Source organism: Erpetoichthys calabaricus, chromosome 8, assembly GCF_900747795.2.
Source record: "Erpetoichthys calabaricus chromosome 8, fErpCal1.3, whole genome shotgun sequence".
Taxonomy (NCBI): domain Eukaryota; kingdom Metazoa; phylum Chordata; class Cladistia; order Polypteriformes; family Polypteridae; genus Erpetoichthys; species Erpetoichthys calabaricus.
In genome coordinates, this window is record NC_041401.2 from 69,132,852 (window position 1) to 69,150,626 (window position 17,775).

At 37.9% G+C, this 17,775-nt stretch overlaps 1 protein-coding gene across 3 annotated transcripts in view; it reads left to right on the plus strand.

The window, feature by feature from the left end:
- The window catches only part of poldip2 (polymerase (DNA-directed), delta interacting protein 2), a 51,396-nt gene extending 35,231 nt beyond the window's left edge, over nucleotides 1–16,165 (plus strand). Inside the window, exons 11-12 of one of the 3 annotated variants that reach the window (XR_003716929.2) lie at nucleotides 1,437–2,243; nucleotides 2,388–2,643. Coding sequence is in view for 2 of the 3 variants with exons in the window: in XM_028806725.2 (XP_028662558.1) it covers nucleotides 1,437–1,566 (130 nt within the window). In the remaining variant the exon portion in view is untranslated. Of the gene's footprint in view, nucleotides 1–1,436; nucleotides 2,249–2,387; nucleotides 2,644–14,057 lie in introns of those variants that run through there. The other 2 variants (XM_028806727.2, XM_028806725.2) reach the window with 2 other exon arrangements.
- The last annotated feature ends 1,610 nt before the right edge of the window (nucleotides 16,166–17,775 follow it).

The following is a 17,775-nucleotide window of genomic DNA, read 5'->3' on the forward strand; positions in this document are numbered from 1 at the left end:
TCAGACCATGAGAGAGAAAATTCTCTGGTCTGATGAGACAAAGATTGAACTCTTTTTGGTGTGAATGCCAGGCGTCACGTTTGGAGGAAACCAGGCACCGCTCATCACCAGGCCAATACCATCCCTACAGTGAAGCATGGTGGTGGCAGCATCATGCTGTAAGGATGTTTTTCAGTGGCAGGGACTGGGAGACTAGTCAGGATAAAGGGAAAGAAGACTACAGCAATGAACAGAGATATCCTGGATGAAAACCTGCTCCAGAGAGCTCTTGACCACAGAATGGGGCGACGGTTTGTCTTTCAGCAGGACGACGACCCTAAGCACACAGCCAAGATATCAAAGGAGTGACTTCAGGACAACTCTGTGAATGTCCTTGAGTGGCCCAGCCAGAGCCCAGACTTGAATCCGATTGAACATGTCTGGAGAGATCTTAAAATGGCTGTGCACCGACGCTTCCCATCCAACCTGATGGAGCTTGAGAGGTGCTGCAAAGAGGAATGGGCAAAACTGGCCAAGGATAGATGTGCCAAGCTTGTGGCATCATATTCAAAAAGACTTCAGGCTGTAATTGCTGTCAAAGGTGCATCGACAAAGTATTGAGCAACGGCTGTGAATACTTATGGACATGTGATTACTCAGTTTTTTTATTTTTAATAAATTTGCAAAAACCTCAAACTTTTTTCACGTTGTCATTATGGGGTGTTGTGTGCAGAATTCTGAGGGAAAAAATGAATTTAATCCATTTTGGAATAAGGCTGTAACATAACAAAATGTAGAAAAAGTGATGCGCTGTGAATACTTTCCGGATGCATTGTACCTGTATTTTGAGCAAACAGAGCAAAACGAAGTGCAGTTTAATCTGTTTCAAAAGAATGGAGTGAAAAGAGAAGTGCATCATGAACACCTCATAAGATTTGTTTGTTTTTATTATTTGTTACCATATATCGGCTCCTCACAATTATTCGTGAACTTTGTGAATTAATACTCGTATTGTCCACCGGTGTGCAGAAAGCCAGTGATTAGGTAGTTAAGAGTTGCAGTAAATGTTTAGTTTGATTGCAGCCCAATACAAATTATTGTGCCTATAAGCAACATGAATTCTTTTTGTATGCAGTTTATGTAATCGCAATCAGTCAATCCCTTTTTATTTTATATAGTAACCATTAAGAGCATGTACCATCATGATACACTTAATGGAGTAACAAGATTGCAATTTGCAAACTAATCAGTAAAACAGAACAGATAACATTAAATGCAAATACAATCTAAAAATACATCACAAGTATCAGACGTATCCAGAGACACTGGGAAGCATATTTAATACATTAGCCATGTAGCTCATTCTAAAAAAGGAGCTATTGCTTTGTAAAATAGACAAATATTCTTTTGACAGCTTTTCTTATGGTGCCAATTGTGTGTCTCTCTCACTCCCACAGGGGTTCGTATCGCTTTGAGAGAGCCAACAGTACCTTCTTTGATGTCCGCATCCCTCCATTCTCACTTGAAAGCAAGAAAGATGATTCTCCTAATGGCTTCCTACCGGGGCCTTTTGCGTCCTTAGTTTGAGCCTAGCCTGGCAGTACACAAAAAGCCATTATCAAGAAAGATTTGGTGCTCAAACTGACACATTGAAGTTGGTGGGTAAGGCGTTGTTACAGAACACAAAGTCTGGATCATACATAAATTCCACTGTATTTGACAGGATTGAGAGTTTGGAGAGCTCCCTCTATTGCTGAACTTGTGGAGAGTTCTTTATTTCTTGTAGCACCTCTCACAGTGATCCATTATTAGGAATTTTACAAAACAAGTAACAACACAACACAAAACAACAGTAGAGCACAAGATAACCGCATAAGGGCTTCACAATAACAGAAGTTCTTACAACAGCAGAACCATAAATGTGGTCAGAGACAGCACCACATCAAAACCATTTGATAGAATAAAGACCTAAATCAATAACAAGATGCCCAGCTGTAAGAAATCAAAATTTTTTAATATTACAAAAGAAGGAGAAGTTATCCCTGTTTTCCTTCCTGTTTTTATTTTCTGCAAAATGCTTAAAAGGGAAGTTAAAAAAAAATCCAAATTATTACGAACAAATGATCATTGGAATAGACACTAACTTATAGAATATGCTGCAAAAGAGGAATCACAATTACTAAACATTGGTGGCAGAATGCTTGCTCAAGGAAATATCTATTTCCTTTTCTTCTTTAAAGCAAGTATTATGGAGACTACCCCCAGTCCATCCATCCATCCATCCATTTTCCAACCCGCTGAATCCGACACAGGGTCACGGGGGTCTGCTGGAGCCAATCCCAGCCAACACAGGGCACAAGGCAGGGAACCAATCCTGGGCAGGGTGCCAACCCACCGCAGACCCCCAGTCCAAATAAAACTTATTCTTCTCCTGTTTGTAACAACCCCTAAGTTGTAAATTTTTCAAATCCAGCTATCATAAAAACAATAATGAATGCAACATTTATATTATAGAAGGTCTAGACAGCATCTTAATCCCTGGTTCTCCAATACATAACAAAGCATACTTGATTTCAAAATCACTTACCTCTTGTTTTATTTTTTGGGTTAAAAAAAAAACAAAAAAAAAAACTCAGTTTTTTTAAGGAGAATAGTGCAAAAGAACTCCAAACCCATTTACAAAGATACTTTAAAAGTAATAAAGTGTAAAACACAATCCAGTGTAGTCTGAACTAACAGAAAGCCATTGAAAATGTAATTGTCTAAATCATGGAAGATTACGTTTTCAACATCCACAGCTTCTCATTCTTACCCAGATAATCAGGTGATCATTTTTGAGAAGCCCTGCTGATTAATTTAAAACCTATAATTCTTCTTTGCATTTTGCAAGTGGTTATTTTTATTAAAAATAAAATTGGAGGGTAACAATAAGTGATTATTGTTATTCACCTGGCTAGAAAACCCAAGCAGATCACTTAAAAGGAAGGGTTGTAGTTCAGGTGAACTGAAATAGTTTTATCATTTGGTTTGTTTTTAGTATTTGTTTTCCTTAAAGTAATATATGTATATCTATATGTATATTTAATGTATTATGTGTAATATATGTGTGAATGTAACATATTCGCTAATTGCATTTGTAACAAATGTAAAAATTAAGTCGGTCAATTGTGAATGACTTTAAAAAGAATAAAATTTTATCATTTGGAAAGTGCAGCTGTACACTGTATTTTCTGATTTATATTATGCATTTTCTGGTTTTTTTTTTTTTTTGCAATAATTGTAATCCTTTAGTGGAGCCACATATACAATTATATTTTAAATGCTACAATCATAAGTTATGAATGTGGGAAATTAAATTTGTTTAACTTCTTTCTTTGCAAATTAACAAGTAAATGTTTTAACCCATATTTGTGTTAATTTGCATGTGGTTTTAAACAAATCAATGCCAAAAATATAGTCTAAATCTTAACTTTAATCTAAATCATTAGTTCTGCTTCTGAAAAAAAAGACTTTTGTTAGTGGATTAAAACTTAATCTGTGTTGCACATTCCCTATAAAAAGTTTTACATTGTTTTGAAATGAAGACATTTTAAATTACAAGTAATAATGATGTGCAACAAAAATTAGGTGTGATTATTTGGAGGAAAGTTTAGCATTAAGCTATACATACTTGCTGTGTAAAACAGCTTACATACAGGAAATGCAGATTCTGCTTTCTAGCTTGCCTGGTAACTCAGTGCTCAGCAAACCCCTATGGCTGCTGATTGTTTTTTAAATTAAACCCCCAGCTCATGCCTTTATGGACCTGCTTGTTCTCCATTTCTTTTTACTTCCAGCAGCCAACAGGTACTGAGCAGACACAAGCCTAAATGGCAGCATACTGTACACAACACTGCTGCTGAGCTTCCATTTTCAACTGTTTCATTGAAGTGTTTACTTTAAATCGCATTTAAAATAAAGTAAGAAGCAGTATCTTTTAAAAAGGAGCATAAAAATAATACACACAAATAATTGCTCAGGATTTCACATCTTTGCATGGAGAGCATGGTGGGAAGCTGGCAGCTTTTGAATCTGTAAACTGTAGCTTATCCAGTTGAGCAACAAAAAAGGCTCCATCAGTGCCTTAAAGAAAGCTGCAGTATAAATTGGAATGCCCCATGCTCCCTTCTGCTAATACTGTCTGAGGAAACAGCACTTGTAACAGGGGGTGTTGCCCTAAGTGAGTGTATTCCTACACAGATACCAAATACAAAGTGATTTTTGAAAATTCCCTGTAAACGTTGATGGTATAAATATAGTTAAAAGTTTGTACTTAAAGTTTGTACTTTTTTTTTTGGTTTGGTTTGCTTTGTTAATCCCCAATGGGAATTTGTATTTTCACTTGAGCTTTGTGGGTCAGAGTGCAGACACATAAAGACATGTATGAGGAGCAATCCAATATAATTACACCTGAATAAGAATATAGAATGTGAAAGCTTTAGAAATTATTTTATCATTTTGCTCTGATATAGACCTCATAACAATTTTATTGCAGAGGTCTACAGAGAGTTTGTTAGACTTTATGGCTTGTTTTTTGTCTTGACATGTAATGTGAATTGTGAGATGTTACATACACAAGACACTGAACAGTGTACAAGCTATTCAGCTTGCTACCAATCAAATTATAGGCACGTCGTGGATAATAAAAGCAAACAGGATGTACCTGACCACAATTTAGACTGCCACAGCTAAGGATCTGAGTACTTACATGAATGAGATTTCAGTTCTTGATTTTTAATAAATTTACAAACCTTCCTGAAATTGATTGTAGATTGATGGATAAAAGTGGCAAATAAATCAATTTAAAATTTATTCTACAACTTACTAAAGTGTACAGAAAGTGAAGTATGGCTGCTGATTTTGTAAGTGGCTAAGGATTAGTTCATGCATGCTACAATGTGTGAATTACATGTTTATAGTATTTGTGGTTTATGGTGTATGTTCCTTGTTTCTGAGTCAAAATGGATGCTGAAAAACCACAAAATCAGGTTAATATCATCATGTAATTTTCTGATGTTTTTGTTTAATGAATGCATAATATGTCCAGTAACCTTCAAAAGCTTTTGTCAAGAGACAGAGTGCAGAAGATTGTTACAGTAGGGCATACCTTGAAGTCCCAAGGTCTGGGCTACCTTTGACAACTATTGAGAGTAAATAGTATTGGAGACTTGAGGAGTAATGCTGAGTGAGAAAGCCTAAACAATAGGGATTAGTTATGGGCCAACTGAACCCATTCTACAGTGCATCCGGAAAGTATTCACAGCGCATCACTTTTTCCACATTTTGTTATGTTACAGCCTTATTCCAAAATGGATTAAACTAATTTTTTCCCTCAAAATTCTACACACAACACCCCATAATGACAACATGAAAAAAGTTTACTTGAGATTTTTGCAAATTTATTAAACATAAAAAAATTGAGAAAGCACATGTACATAAGTATTCACAGCCTTTGCCATGAAGCTCAAAATTGAGCTCAGGTGCATCCTGTTTTCCCTGATCATCCTTGAGATGTTTCTGCAGCTTAATTGGAGTCCACCAGTGGTAAATTCAGTTGATTGGACATGATTTGGAAAGGCACACACCTGTCTATATAAGGTCTCATAGTTGACAGTTCATGTCAGAGCACAAACCAAGCATGAAGTCAAAAGAATTGTCTGTAGACCTCCGAGACAGGATTGTCTCGAGGCACAAATCTGGGTATGGTTACAGAAAAATTTCTGCTGCTTTGAAGGTCCCAATGAGCACAGTGGCCTCCATCATCCGTAAGTGGAAGAAGATCAAAACCACCAGGACTCTTCCTAGAGCTGGCCGGCCATCTAAACTGAGTGATCAGGGGAGAAGGGCCTTAGTCAGGGAGGTGACCAAGAACCCGATGGTCACTCTGTCAGAGGTCCTCTGTGGAGAGAGGAGAACCTTCCAGAAGGACAACCATCTCTGCAGCAATCCACCAATCAGGCCTGTATGGTAGAGTGGCCAGACGGAAGCCACTCCTTAGTAAAAGGCACATGGCAGCCCACCTGGAGTTTGCCAAAAGACACCTGAAGGACTCTCAGACCATGAGAAAGAAAATTCTCTGGTCTGATGAGACAAAGATTGAACTCTTTGGTGTGAATGTCAGGTGTCACGTTTGGAGGAAACTAGGCACCGCTCATCACCAGGCCAATACCATCCCTACAGTGAAGCATGGTGGTGGCAGCATCATGCTGTGGGGATGTTTTTCAGCAGCAGGGACTGGGAGACTAATCAGGATAAAGGGAAAGATGACTGCAGCAATGTACTGAGACATTCTGGATGAAAACCTACTCCAGAGCGCTCTTGACCTCAGACTGGGGCGACGGTTCATCTTTCAGCAGGACAACGACCCTAAACACACAGCCAAGATCTCAAAGGAGTGGCTTCAGGACAACTCTGTGAATGTCCTTGAGTGGCCCAGCCAGAGCCCAGACTTGAATCCGATTGAACATCTCTGGAGAGATCTTAAAATGGCTGTGCACCGACACTTCCCATCCAACCTGATGGAGCTTGAGAGGTGTTGCAAAGAGGAATGGGCGAAACTGGCCAAGGATAGGTGTGCCAAGCTTGTGACATCATATTCAAAAAGACTTGAGGCTGTAATTGCTGCCAAAGGTGCATCGACAAAGTATTGAGCAAAGGCTGTGAATACTTATGTACATGTGATTTCTCAGTTTTTTTATTTTTAATAAATTTGCAAAAACATCAAGTAAACTTTTTTCACGTTGTCATTATGGGGTGTTGTGTGTAGAATTCTGAGGAAAAAAATGAATTTAATCCAGTTTGGATTAAGGCAGTAACATAACAAAATGTGGAAAAAGTGATGCGCTGTGAATACTTTCCAGATGCACAGAGGACCTCTGGAGCTCTGACAGAGTGACCATCGGGTTCTTGGTCACCTCCCTGACTAAGGCCCTTCTCCCCCGATCGCTCAGTTTAGATGGCCGGCCAGCTCTAGGAAGAGTCCTGGTGGTTTCAAACTTCTTCCGCTTACGGATGATGGAGGCCACTGTGCTCATTGGGACCTTCAAAGCAGCAGAACTTTTTCTGTAACCTTCCCCAGATTTGTGCCTCGAGACAATCCTGTCTCGGAGGTCTACAGACAGTTCCTTTGACTTCATGCTTGGTTTGTGCTCTGACATGAACTGTCAACTGTGGGACCTTATATAGACAGATGTGTGCCTTTCCAAATCATGTCCAATCAATTGAATTTACCACAAGGTGGACTCCAATTAAGCTGCAGAAACATCTCAATGATGATCAGGGGAAACAGGATGCACCTGAACCCAATTTTGAGCTTCATGGCAAAGGCTGTGAATACTTATGTACATGTGCTTTCTCAATTTTTTTATTTTTAATAAATTTGCAAAAATCTCAAGTAAACTTTTTTCATGTCATTAATGGGGTGTTGTGTGTTGAATTCTGATGAAAAAAATGAATTTAATCCATTTTGGAATAAGGCTGTAACATAACAAAATGTGGAAAAAGTGATGCGCTGTGAATACTTTCCGGATGCACTGTATGTGAGTGAAATCTGTGTACAATTGGTGCCCAGAATGATGGCTTTTAAAAGTAGTATCACTTCACCCAATGTTTCATGGACCACCTAAAGATTTGAATTCAGAAGCATTTCGCCCAGAGCGCAAGCAACAATGAGAACAATGGAAGAATGGTGATTCCTAAGTACAAAGAAACTGAAGGTCCAAGATCACGTGTACATTTTTTTTTTTTTTTTTTTTGGCATGATGTTGACTGTGTAGGTGATAATAGCCCATTTTATTAGTCAATATTATGTTGATTTACCTTGTTTGTTTTAGTCAATCAGGGAAATGTAATGAAAAAAGATGTCAACCAACCCCCTTCTACTTCCTGACAATGCCCCAGCTCACACTGCATGGGTTGTAAAGGCACCTCTGTAAAACTGTGAGGGCAAAGAGATGCCAAACCCACCCTGGCCCCATGTGACTACAGGCTGTTCACCAATATGAAGGCATATTTTTCCTGTGAGTTGCACAATGTCAGTGTTGAAAATAACAAGTCACCTACAGAGAAGTGGTTGCCACATGCAAAACATTTTTGAGTGGCAGAGAAAAGCTTTGTGATCATAATAAATTTATTAGTATTTGTGTGTTGTATCTTGAAACATAAAGCTTGTTGGGATTTTCCCTGGAATTTCTCTTATGTGATCAGGTTCAAAACATTTGATCAGTCTTTGTATAATTAACCAGAGATATTTAAATATTGGCTAGCATTAAACACTTATTACATCTTGCCTGAAGAAGGGGCCTGAGTTGCCTTGAAAGCTTGCATATTGTAATCTTTTTAGTTAGCCAATAAAGGATGTTATTTTGCTTGACTTCTCACTATGTCTATAATGGCTAATACAGTACAACAAACATTGTGATTTGGAATGAGAATTAGCAGCTGATGATAACACAGGCCCAGGCTTGAGAGGCACTTAGCTGAAGAAGTATTTGTCCCAGCTAACCTAATGCAGTAATTTCTTTAATTAAATAGCAGTGTGTTTGCTTCATCTACTTGTAAGGATAGTTGGAATTACACTTGATGTAACTAAAGTAATTTACTTTAACTTATTTAATTAGTGTTTGTTCTATCAGAAGAAAACAAACATTTCAGGTATGTAAAAACCCTATTTCCTGCATTTAAGTAGTATGCTGCCAGTGTCATTCATTTTTCCATCTAATGCTATACTGTATCTGTCTCACATAAAAATCCAACACCCGTGTAGTGCTTCCTGTATGCATGCATAAATCAAAGGACAAGCTAACAGTAGCTTTACTAATACTTTATATGAGTTAGTGGTAATCTGATTATGCTACAAACTACATTTTAAGTCACATTAACTCAATGTGACAAAAAGCTGTATGTAGAATAATATTTTAAGTTCTTTTGTTGTCAGAATGTTTTTGCATTTCACCATAAAGAAAATCAGAAATAAAATATATAGATGAATAGCACAACTGAAAGACTGCATGAGAATTAGCATGAGTAAGCTGAACTTTACATACCGTGAGTCTATAACCAGCCGTGTTGTACAATCTTCAAGTTTAATAAATTAAATACAGTGATCCCTCGCTATATCGCGCTTCGCCTTTCGCGGCTTCACTCCATTGTGATTTTTATATGTAAGCATATTTAAATATATATCGCGGATTTTTTGCTGGTTCGCGGATTTCTGCGGACAATGGGTCTTTTAATTTCTGGTACATGCTTCCTCAGTTGGTTTGCCCAGTTGATTTCATACAAGGGACGCTATTGGCAGATGGCTGAGAAGCTAGATTGCTTACTCTTCTCTCTCTCTCTTGCGCTGACTTTCTCTGATCCTGACGTATGGGGATTGAGCAGGGGGGCTGTTCGCACACCTAGACGATACGGACGCTCATCTAAAAATGCTGAAAGATTATCTTCACGTTGCTATCTTTTGTGCAGCTGCTTCCTGAAATGACATGCTGCACGGTGCTTCGCATACTTAAAAGCTCGAAGGGCATGTATTGATTTTTGACTGAAAAACAAACTCTCTCTCTCTCTCCCTGCTCTTGACGGAGGGGGTTTGAGCTGCCGCCTTCAACAGCTTTGTGCCGCGGTGCTTCGCTTACTTAAAAGCCAAACAGCCCTATTGATTTGTTTGCTAGAGATTGTTTTCTCTATCTATGTGACATTCTGTGCTCCTGACACGCACTCCTTTAAAGAGGAAGATATGTTTGCATTCTTTTAATTGTGAGACAGAACTGTCATCTCTGTCTTGTCATGGAGCACAGTTTAAACTTTTGAAAAAGAGACAAATGTTTGTTTGCAGTGTTTGAATAACGTTCCTGTCTCTCTACAACCTCCTGTGTTTCTGCGCAAATCTGTGACCCAAGCATGACAATATAGAAATAACCATATAAACATATGGTTTCTACTTCGCGGATTTTCTTATTTCGCGGGTGGCTCTGGAACGCAACCCCCACGATGGAGGAGGGATTACTGTACTGCTTGCTAGGAAATGAGCTTGTGTGTTCTGAATGTTTTTTGGAGGTTTTTTTTTGTTGTCAGCCAAAGTATAATTTATCAGATCCATGATGCACATACGAATCTAATGAGTTGGATCCATATATAGTGTAAACAGGGTTGGCTGTTGTTTTACACAGTCAGGATAGGCTACTACTCAGTACTAAATTGGATTTTGTCCATTCCAGAACAAATGTGTGGATGAATGAATATTTTAAAAAATGTTTTAAATCTTGAGAAGGGTGTTCCTTTAATTATTTATCTTACTAAGGTACTGGGCAGTCCTAATTGTTTGGGGAAAAATCATATTAAAGGATGAATGATGAAAAACGGGAGTTCCAGTTAACTTCTGATGGCTCATGGACATAAGTTGAGGTAGTTTCCCAGGTTAATTTACTTTTACCTCATTTTTAGAAGCTCTCTTCTCTTAAATTGCCTTACAAATGTACTTAGCACACCCCCCCCCTTACAATCTGGAATTCATGAAGGGCATATTGATCAAGATGAAACTCATTTTGATGTCTCTGTGTACATATGCAGCCATGCCAGAGCATGCTAGTGGAGAAAACATGGAGACTCTCATTGATAATTTCAAGCAGTTTACTTGTGACCAGCTTTTGGTCACTTGCAAATCTCTCCAATAGGCCTCCTGAGTTAAGCTCAATACTGTTTACAGTAATAGAAAAGAACTTAAAGCCAACCACAAAAAAACTTCAGAATTTGATAAGTCATGGAAAAGCAGATCACTGTACTGTACTGTACTGTACATCGGATTTCCAATACATCTCTGACTCCTGCCACGTGCAAAAGTTTGCTGATGACAATGCTATTGTGGGCTGCATCAGGAGTGGGAAGGAGGAGAAGTATAGGAACCTAATCAAGTACTTTGTTAAATTCTGCGACTCAAACCACCTACAACAGAACACCAGCAAAACCAAGGAGCTGGTGGTGGATTTTAGGAGTCCCAGGCCCTCATGGACCCCGTGATCATCATAGGTGACTGTGTGCAGAGGGTTCAGACCTATAAATACCTGGGAGTGCAGTTGGATGATAAATTGGACAGGACTCCCAATACTGATGCTCTATGCAAGAAAGGACAGTGCAAACTATACTTTCTTAGAAGGCTGGCATCCTGCAACAAGATGCTGCAGATGTTCTATCAGACGGTTGTGGCAAGTGCCCTCTTCTACGCAGTGGTGTGCTGGGGGGGGGGCAGCATAAAGAAGAGGGGTGCCTCACGTAAATTTTCAGCTTTCTGATTACAGAATTGTGAAGTCTTCACATCTGTTACCACCATTACAAATACATTAGGACACCTCATCAACAAACTCTAAACATTAATACCAGTTTTATGAGTTTTATTCTGAATCCTTTTCTGAAATCCTGTTTGCTTCCCTTTTGAAACAAGTTTCTTTTTAAATGTCTTGTCCCTCACCAGGCTGTCTGTGGAGGATTCTCCAGTTACTCCCTCAAACGTAAGGAGGCTCTGGATTCCTTGAATCTGAGGGAATCTCTCTATCTTGATGGCTTACCTCCCTGAGCTTCTTTCAAATCTTTTAGAAATCCACACCCCATGTATGCAGATACTGAATTCTCCTCTCTGTTCTTTCAAATTGAACCCCTAAGTTAATTCAAGTATGATAACTCTTCTTTTCAAACAAACTAAATTTCCTTCTGACAATATTATCACTTAGTTTCTTTAATGAACGTTGATGCAGAGTTCATGCACCTCATTTACAGTTGGTTATTTGGAAATTAATTATTTCCAAGGTGGGTTTTATCTATTCCTGCTAGGCAGCAGATAACATTTGTCGCCTTTTAACCATCATAAGTGTAGCCGCAAAACCTTGTCTCATATACAGTAAAAGCTTTTCTCACACTTGGTATGTAGAAGGCTTTTGATTGCTTAAACGGAAAGTTTCTTTGGAAGATTTTTATACTCTGGGTTTTTCTGAGAATTATATAAAAATATCACTTTTTATACCCCTCTTTTCTAATACTGTACTTGAAGTCCTTTTGCTATAGCTCGTTGCAATCTTTATTCAATCCACCCCTACTGCTGTTCACAACACCTATAAGCTAATTTCTGTATATGTTGGACAATATTTTGCTCTTTCTTGGAAATGCATCCTCTAATCTTCCTCATACTCTTAGATTGCTACAATATTTTGAGACCTCGCCACATACCCCCACCCCCACCAGCTTTGTAACATTTAAATTTTATTTTCTGCAAAATTAAATCAATAGCATACTTGCAGCACATGCAATACTACTCAATGTCCGGAAGACCTCTACCGTTGCTCTCTGTCTGGCAGTGTGAATCCCTTCCTTGCTGCCCATCTCCTCGAAAACTATGTTCAACATCATCTGTGCATCCCTCATAAAAAAGTCAAATTATCAGTATGTTCAGTTCAAATTTATACATTGCTTATACCTTGTACCTCTTAAACTCTTATCTGTGCTCTTAGTTACTGATCCTGTCACTTTCTTTTTCCTTAATTACTTCTGACATATATTTTTTGGTCATTTTTGAAATTGTTAAACCAATGTCTGTTTTCGTATACCTATCTTGTGTTCTTTCAGTTAATATTTTCTGTCTGCTGTGCTCTTTGACTTTAGGAAAGATTTCTGTAAAATTACTCCAGACTTTCAGTAGAAATCCCCTCATTCTCGTTCTTTACATTTTAGGATTCACCTTTCTTTAAGTTATCCTTACTTGAACTTTCAGAATTAAGGATCAACTGTTCATCAGGCTTCAGTATGGAGAAGTAGCAGGGCACTAAATGCATGGTTAGGAGCTGGCTGGCTGGCTGACTGTCTGGAGTTGCACTTCCAGTCTCAGTTCTTAACTTGTTTGTCTGATATAATTCTTCCTTGCTGTGGGTCTTCCTGAGTCTGCTGTACCTCTCTTCCCAGTTTGCATGAACATTAATGCACTTTTGATCTTGTAGGAAATTCCATTACAAACAAGTCTGGGAGCACCGGGGAAGTGTTTTTTTTTTTTAATGTTATTTATGTTGGCTAATGATTGATGAATGTTATTTAAATTTTTAAAAATGTGATCAAAAATTTGTGTAAGCCCCAAATTAATGAAACTGCAGGTGAATGTGAGAAAGCAAGTGGTACATGATCATAATTATAAAGCAGAATCTGGTTTATTATAGACAATCTCTTCATGGACTGTATGGCACTTTGAAGTGAAAAGCACACAATGTATCTGTATATCATAAAATTTAGGGCAAAGTATGTACCAACATTTCTTTGTAGATTAAAAAAGGGGGTTTAAAATGTGGCAGCTAGAATAGTACCTATAGATCAGCCCCTAATAATGTATCTTTAAATCATGTTCAGCATTTTGCCAGTGTTAATTGCGACAACTTAGTCTGATGTTTTAAAAATTATTTAAAATGAGAAAGAAATATTGAGAACCTCAGAAAACACCTCTGTTGAGATGAGGAAGGCTATTAATGTAAAACGGATGCTTTCATCAAGCACTCATAATTAGTCTATTACAAAGAACATTCTGAAACCAACCTACTCCATTCTCTGCTAGGAAAAACTCCAGCTCCCGCAACCTAGACCTGGCTTCATTTGTTTGAGAATATAATGTCATTTTAAATTAACAAAAGATTTCGGTTAAAAAAAAAAAAAAAAAGACAGGAGATTGTATGAAAAAGTCCAAGGTAAGAAGAAAACCTACAGAGCAATTGGTAAATAAAAGGTGCTATCAAAAAAGTTGGGTATTCACTCATGTATATTTGTTGGTCTGTCAGGTCACCTTTTTGCCACACTTCAGAAATTGAGTCATTTTGTCACATGTAACACTTGAGATGTGTTGAGTTAAAAATATGTGAAGTTTATTGTTTTTTTTTTTTGGCTTACTGTTGCATGCTTGTGCTGTCAAACCAATATGTCTTCAAGAATACATACATAATCTTAATGACTATCTTCTTGCTGCTTGTTTTCTTCTCCATTATCCTTCCTTCCCCACCCCCACCCCTTTACCACCACAGGGGCACATTCAGATTTGAGAAAACTGACGGCTCCCATTTTGACGTGCGCATCCCTCCTTTTTCCTTGGAGAGCAACAAGGATGACAAGGTACCCCCTGCAGGATACAGCTGGTAGAAGATAACTGGCAAGTGCAGTGCCATTGAAGAAATAAGCTTTGACTGATATGTTAGTTTTTTTTTTTGTTTGTTTTTTCTTTTAATACCTGTGAAGAAAATGAACCCCAGGAACGTGGGAAGACATGCTTTTATTGAGTCTACAGACTGCAGTATATGTAGGTTCAGCTTGTTTTGGCTGCAGCAGAGAAGCTCTGTATGCTGTTTGTACACAGCATGCATGTGGAGTACAGTTTGGTGAACTATGTCCGAAGTTATTTGAAAATATATTTTCTTTGTTGCCAAATGGAACTTGCATCAGTTTAATGACTGTAAAAGAGTGATACTTAATGTAAGTATTATCATCAGGCTGCTTTAGAGTTTAGTGGGTTGTGGTACTGTTTGCCATGGTTTCCTGGAGGAAGCATTCAATCACAAAGGGAAGGTAACTGGAGATGGCTCTTCAGAGCCAACATACAAGCAATTGCACAATTTCAGTTAGCACAGCTGAATTTGTGCTGTGTGCCTTGTGTATAAGGACATTCTGTGCTTAGCCATATGTGATGAATGTGATTTGAAAGCTGGGTGAATCCGGCTGATGAAGAGCTCGATTTCAAGGTGTAATGGTCTTCTGCACACTTGCACTAAAGCCAACGGCTTTTTATTTATTGCTTTGAGAAAATTATTAGGAAGGTCTATGATTCTTTTATAGGTTTCAGCATCGGTTGAGTTAAATTTTGTAAAGCTCTGCTTCATCCTTTTCTAAATTTTGATGCAAATTAGCATAACTGACAAAAATAATGACAATTCTTGGGAACACAGCCTCTCCTCTTATTCTGCATATACAGAGATGGGTTTGGCATTTATAGATGACCTCTCTAATCTTCTTTAGATGCCACCTTTAGTTACTCTGAGGGTTTGTGGCTCCATCCAGTTGGTTGCAGCAGCCACTGTGACTTGGATAGAAAGAGAACGACCTTACATTTTAAAACGGGGAGTTCCACTGATGTCAGTATGGCCAGCAAGTCATTTACTGTATCCATGAAAAAGTGGCGAGTTTAATTTTAACTAACTGTGGCACAGAATGAAGAATTATTTTCCTGACATCTGCATAACAGTAACATCACTATCATGAAATGAAACAGTTTTCCATCACTCGGTTATTTGGCTAAAAAGTAGAACTTTTTTCTTTATCTTGTTAAGCCATTGGCCATAATGTGAGGGTTGAAAAGACACACGGGGAAGGGGTAGTGGATTTGGAAATGAGAAAGTTAGGGTTAATGAGCTAATTTTAGTAAGAAACTGTAACACTTGTCCAGCTAAGAGGCAGAAAGAACCACTTTTTGCCTTCACTGTTTAGCTGGGTAACCATGCCATTCATCTTGAATAATAATCAAACAAAAGTTATCTTTGAAAAGTAATTAATGCCTTGGTATTCTCTTTTCAGTTACTCTTTTACTTTCAATAAGAAGACTAAGATTCCATGTGACTCTGATGTTCTCCTAAGCATGGTTTCGTTGATCAGCCCTGCATATTGTGACAGTCACCATGGTGTCCTTTTCATATTTTTTTAATTTTTCACCTTCTTATTTGTTTTGTGTATTTCTGTATTGTCTCTCGGGTTTTTCAGAATCTCTGCATGCTGCTTTCTGACAGTAAACTACGGTACATGAAGGAAATCAGTGAGATATTAAACATACATTATGTTAAAGAATGCAAGTAACATCCCATATGTCAAGGCATGTTCTTAAAATTGTTGCAGACTGCAGTCTGTCCAGTGTCAGTATACTTCACAAAATATGCTTCCAGATCTACCATACAAATTAAGTACTGTAATTAATACTGTAAAAGGATGAATCAAGCTAATACAAAACTGGATTTTGCTTATTATTACCTCCCACATTTCCTTGTCTTTGTAGAATAAAAACATTTTAGTAAGTATAAAAAGGCAGTTGTGAGGATTGCTTTTTTGTAAATAGGATTGCAAAAAATAAATATTTAAGTTTTGAAACTTTTTTCTTGTTTGATTTTTTTTTTACATGATTTTTAAATAAAATAAACTACTGTTTTCCTACTAAAGAGCAAAATGTTACCTATCTTTTTATTTTAAATTATTTTGTGTAGGATGAAATGTCGAACGTGTGAAAGTGAGTGAACAGTCGTCATTTTAAGGTAAATAAGATGTCATGTCTACTATGTGTGGATTTCCAAGAGAAATAGAATTGAAACTTGCATGGACTATAGTAAACTCCCAAAGAGTTCTGCTTTTTTATCACATTAGTTATTTAATGAAAGTTTTTTTATTGACTGGTACTGCATATTTGTGTTTTTGTCCACTCCAAGATTAGATGGTGATCTGATGGAATTTTTGATTTTTAAATTTGAGACAATTAATAAATAGTTTGTGTGGTGGGAGAGGTGTGAAGCTGTTAAAAAGGTGCACCCAGAAGAACTGTTGGTCTTGTTAAGAACTGTCAATCAAAGCTAATCAAATGTACCTGTCAATCATTAGGAGTTCGAATGATTGGTTAGAATTGGGATGCTGAATTTACATGTTCAGTGTGCAAGTAGCTATACAGTAGCAGTCAACGCCAGGGCTAACATGGAAGAGCGTCAGTAACCCTCTTATTCTGCTAACATGATAGTGAAGCTCATTTCTTCCATACTGCATCCTAAAATACTAAGTTGTCCCAGCAGTAATGACTGCAGTACACCGGATAAGATTCCTTTAGGAGCCTGGGTTCAAATTCCACCCCACTCTGTGCAGATTTTTTATGTTCTTCCTCTATCTATAGTGGTATGAAAAAATATTTGCCCCCTTCCTGATTTCTTATTCTTTTGCATGTTTGTCACACAAAATGTTTCTGATCATCAAACACATTTAACCATTAGTCAAATATAACACAAGTAAACACAAAATGCAGTTTGTAAATGGTGGTTTTTATTATTTAGGGAGAAAAAAAAATCCAAACCTACATGGCCCTGTGTGAAAAAGTAATTGCCCCCTGAACCTAATAACTGGTTGGGCCACCCTTAGCAGCAATAACTGCAATCAAGCGTTTGCAATAACTTGCAATGAGTCTTTTACAGCGCTCTGGAGGAATTTTGGCCCACTCATCTTTGCAAAATTGTTGTAATTCAGCTTTATTTGAGGGTTTTCTAGCATGAACCGCCTTTTTAAGGTCATGCCATAGCATCTCAATTGGATTCAGGTCAGGACTTTGACTAGGCCACTCCAAAGTCTTCATTTTGTTTTTCTTCAGCCATTCAGAGGTGGATTTGCTGGTGTGTTTTGGGTCATTGTCCTGGTGCAGCACCCAAGATCGCTTCAGCTTGAGTTGACGAACAGATGGCCGGACATTCTCCTTCAGGATTTTTTGGTAGACAGTAGAATTCATGGTTCCATCTATCACAGCAAGCCTTCCAGGTCCTGAAGCAGCAAAACAACCCCAGACCATCACACTACCACCACCATATTTTACTGTTGGTATGATGTTCTTTTTCTGAAATGCTGTGTTCCTTTTACGCCAGATGTAACGGGACATTTGCCTTCCAAAAAGTTCAACTTTTGTCTCATCAGTCCACAAGGTATTTTCCCAAAAGTCTTGGCAATCATTGAGATGTT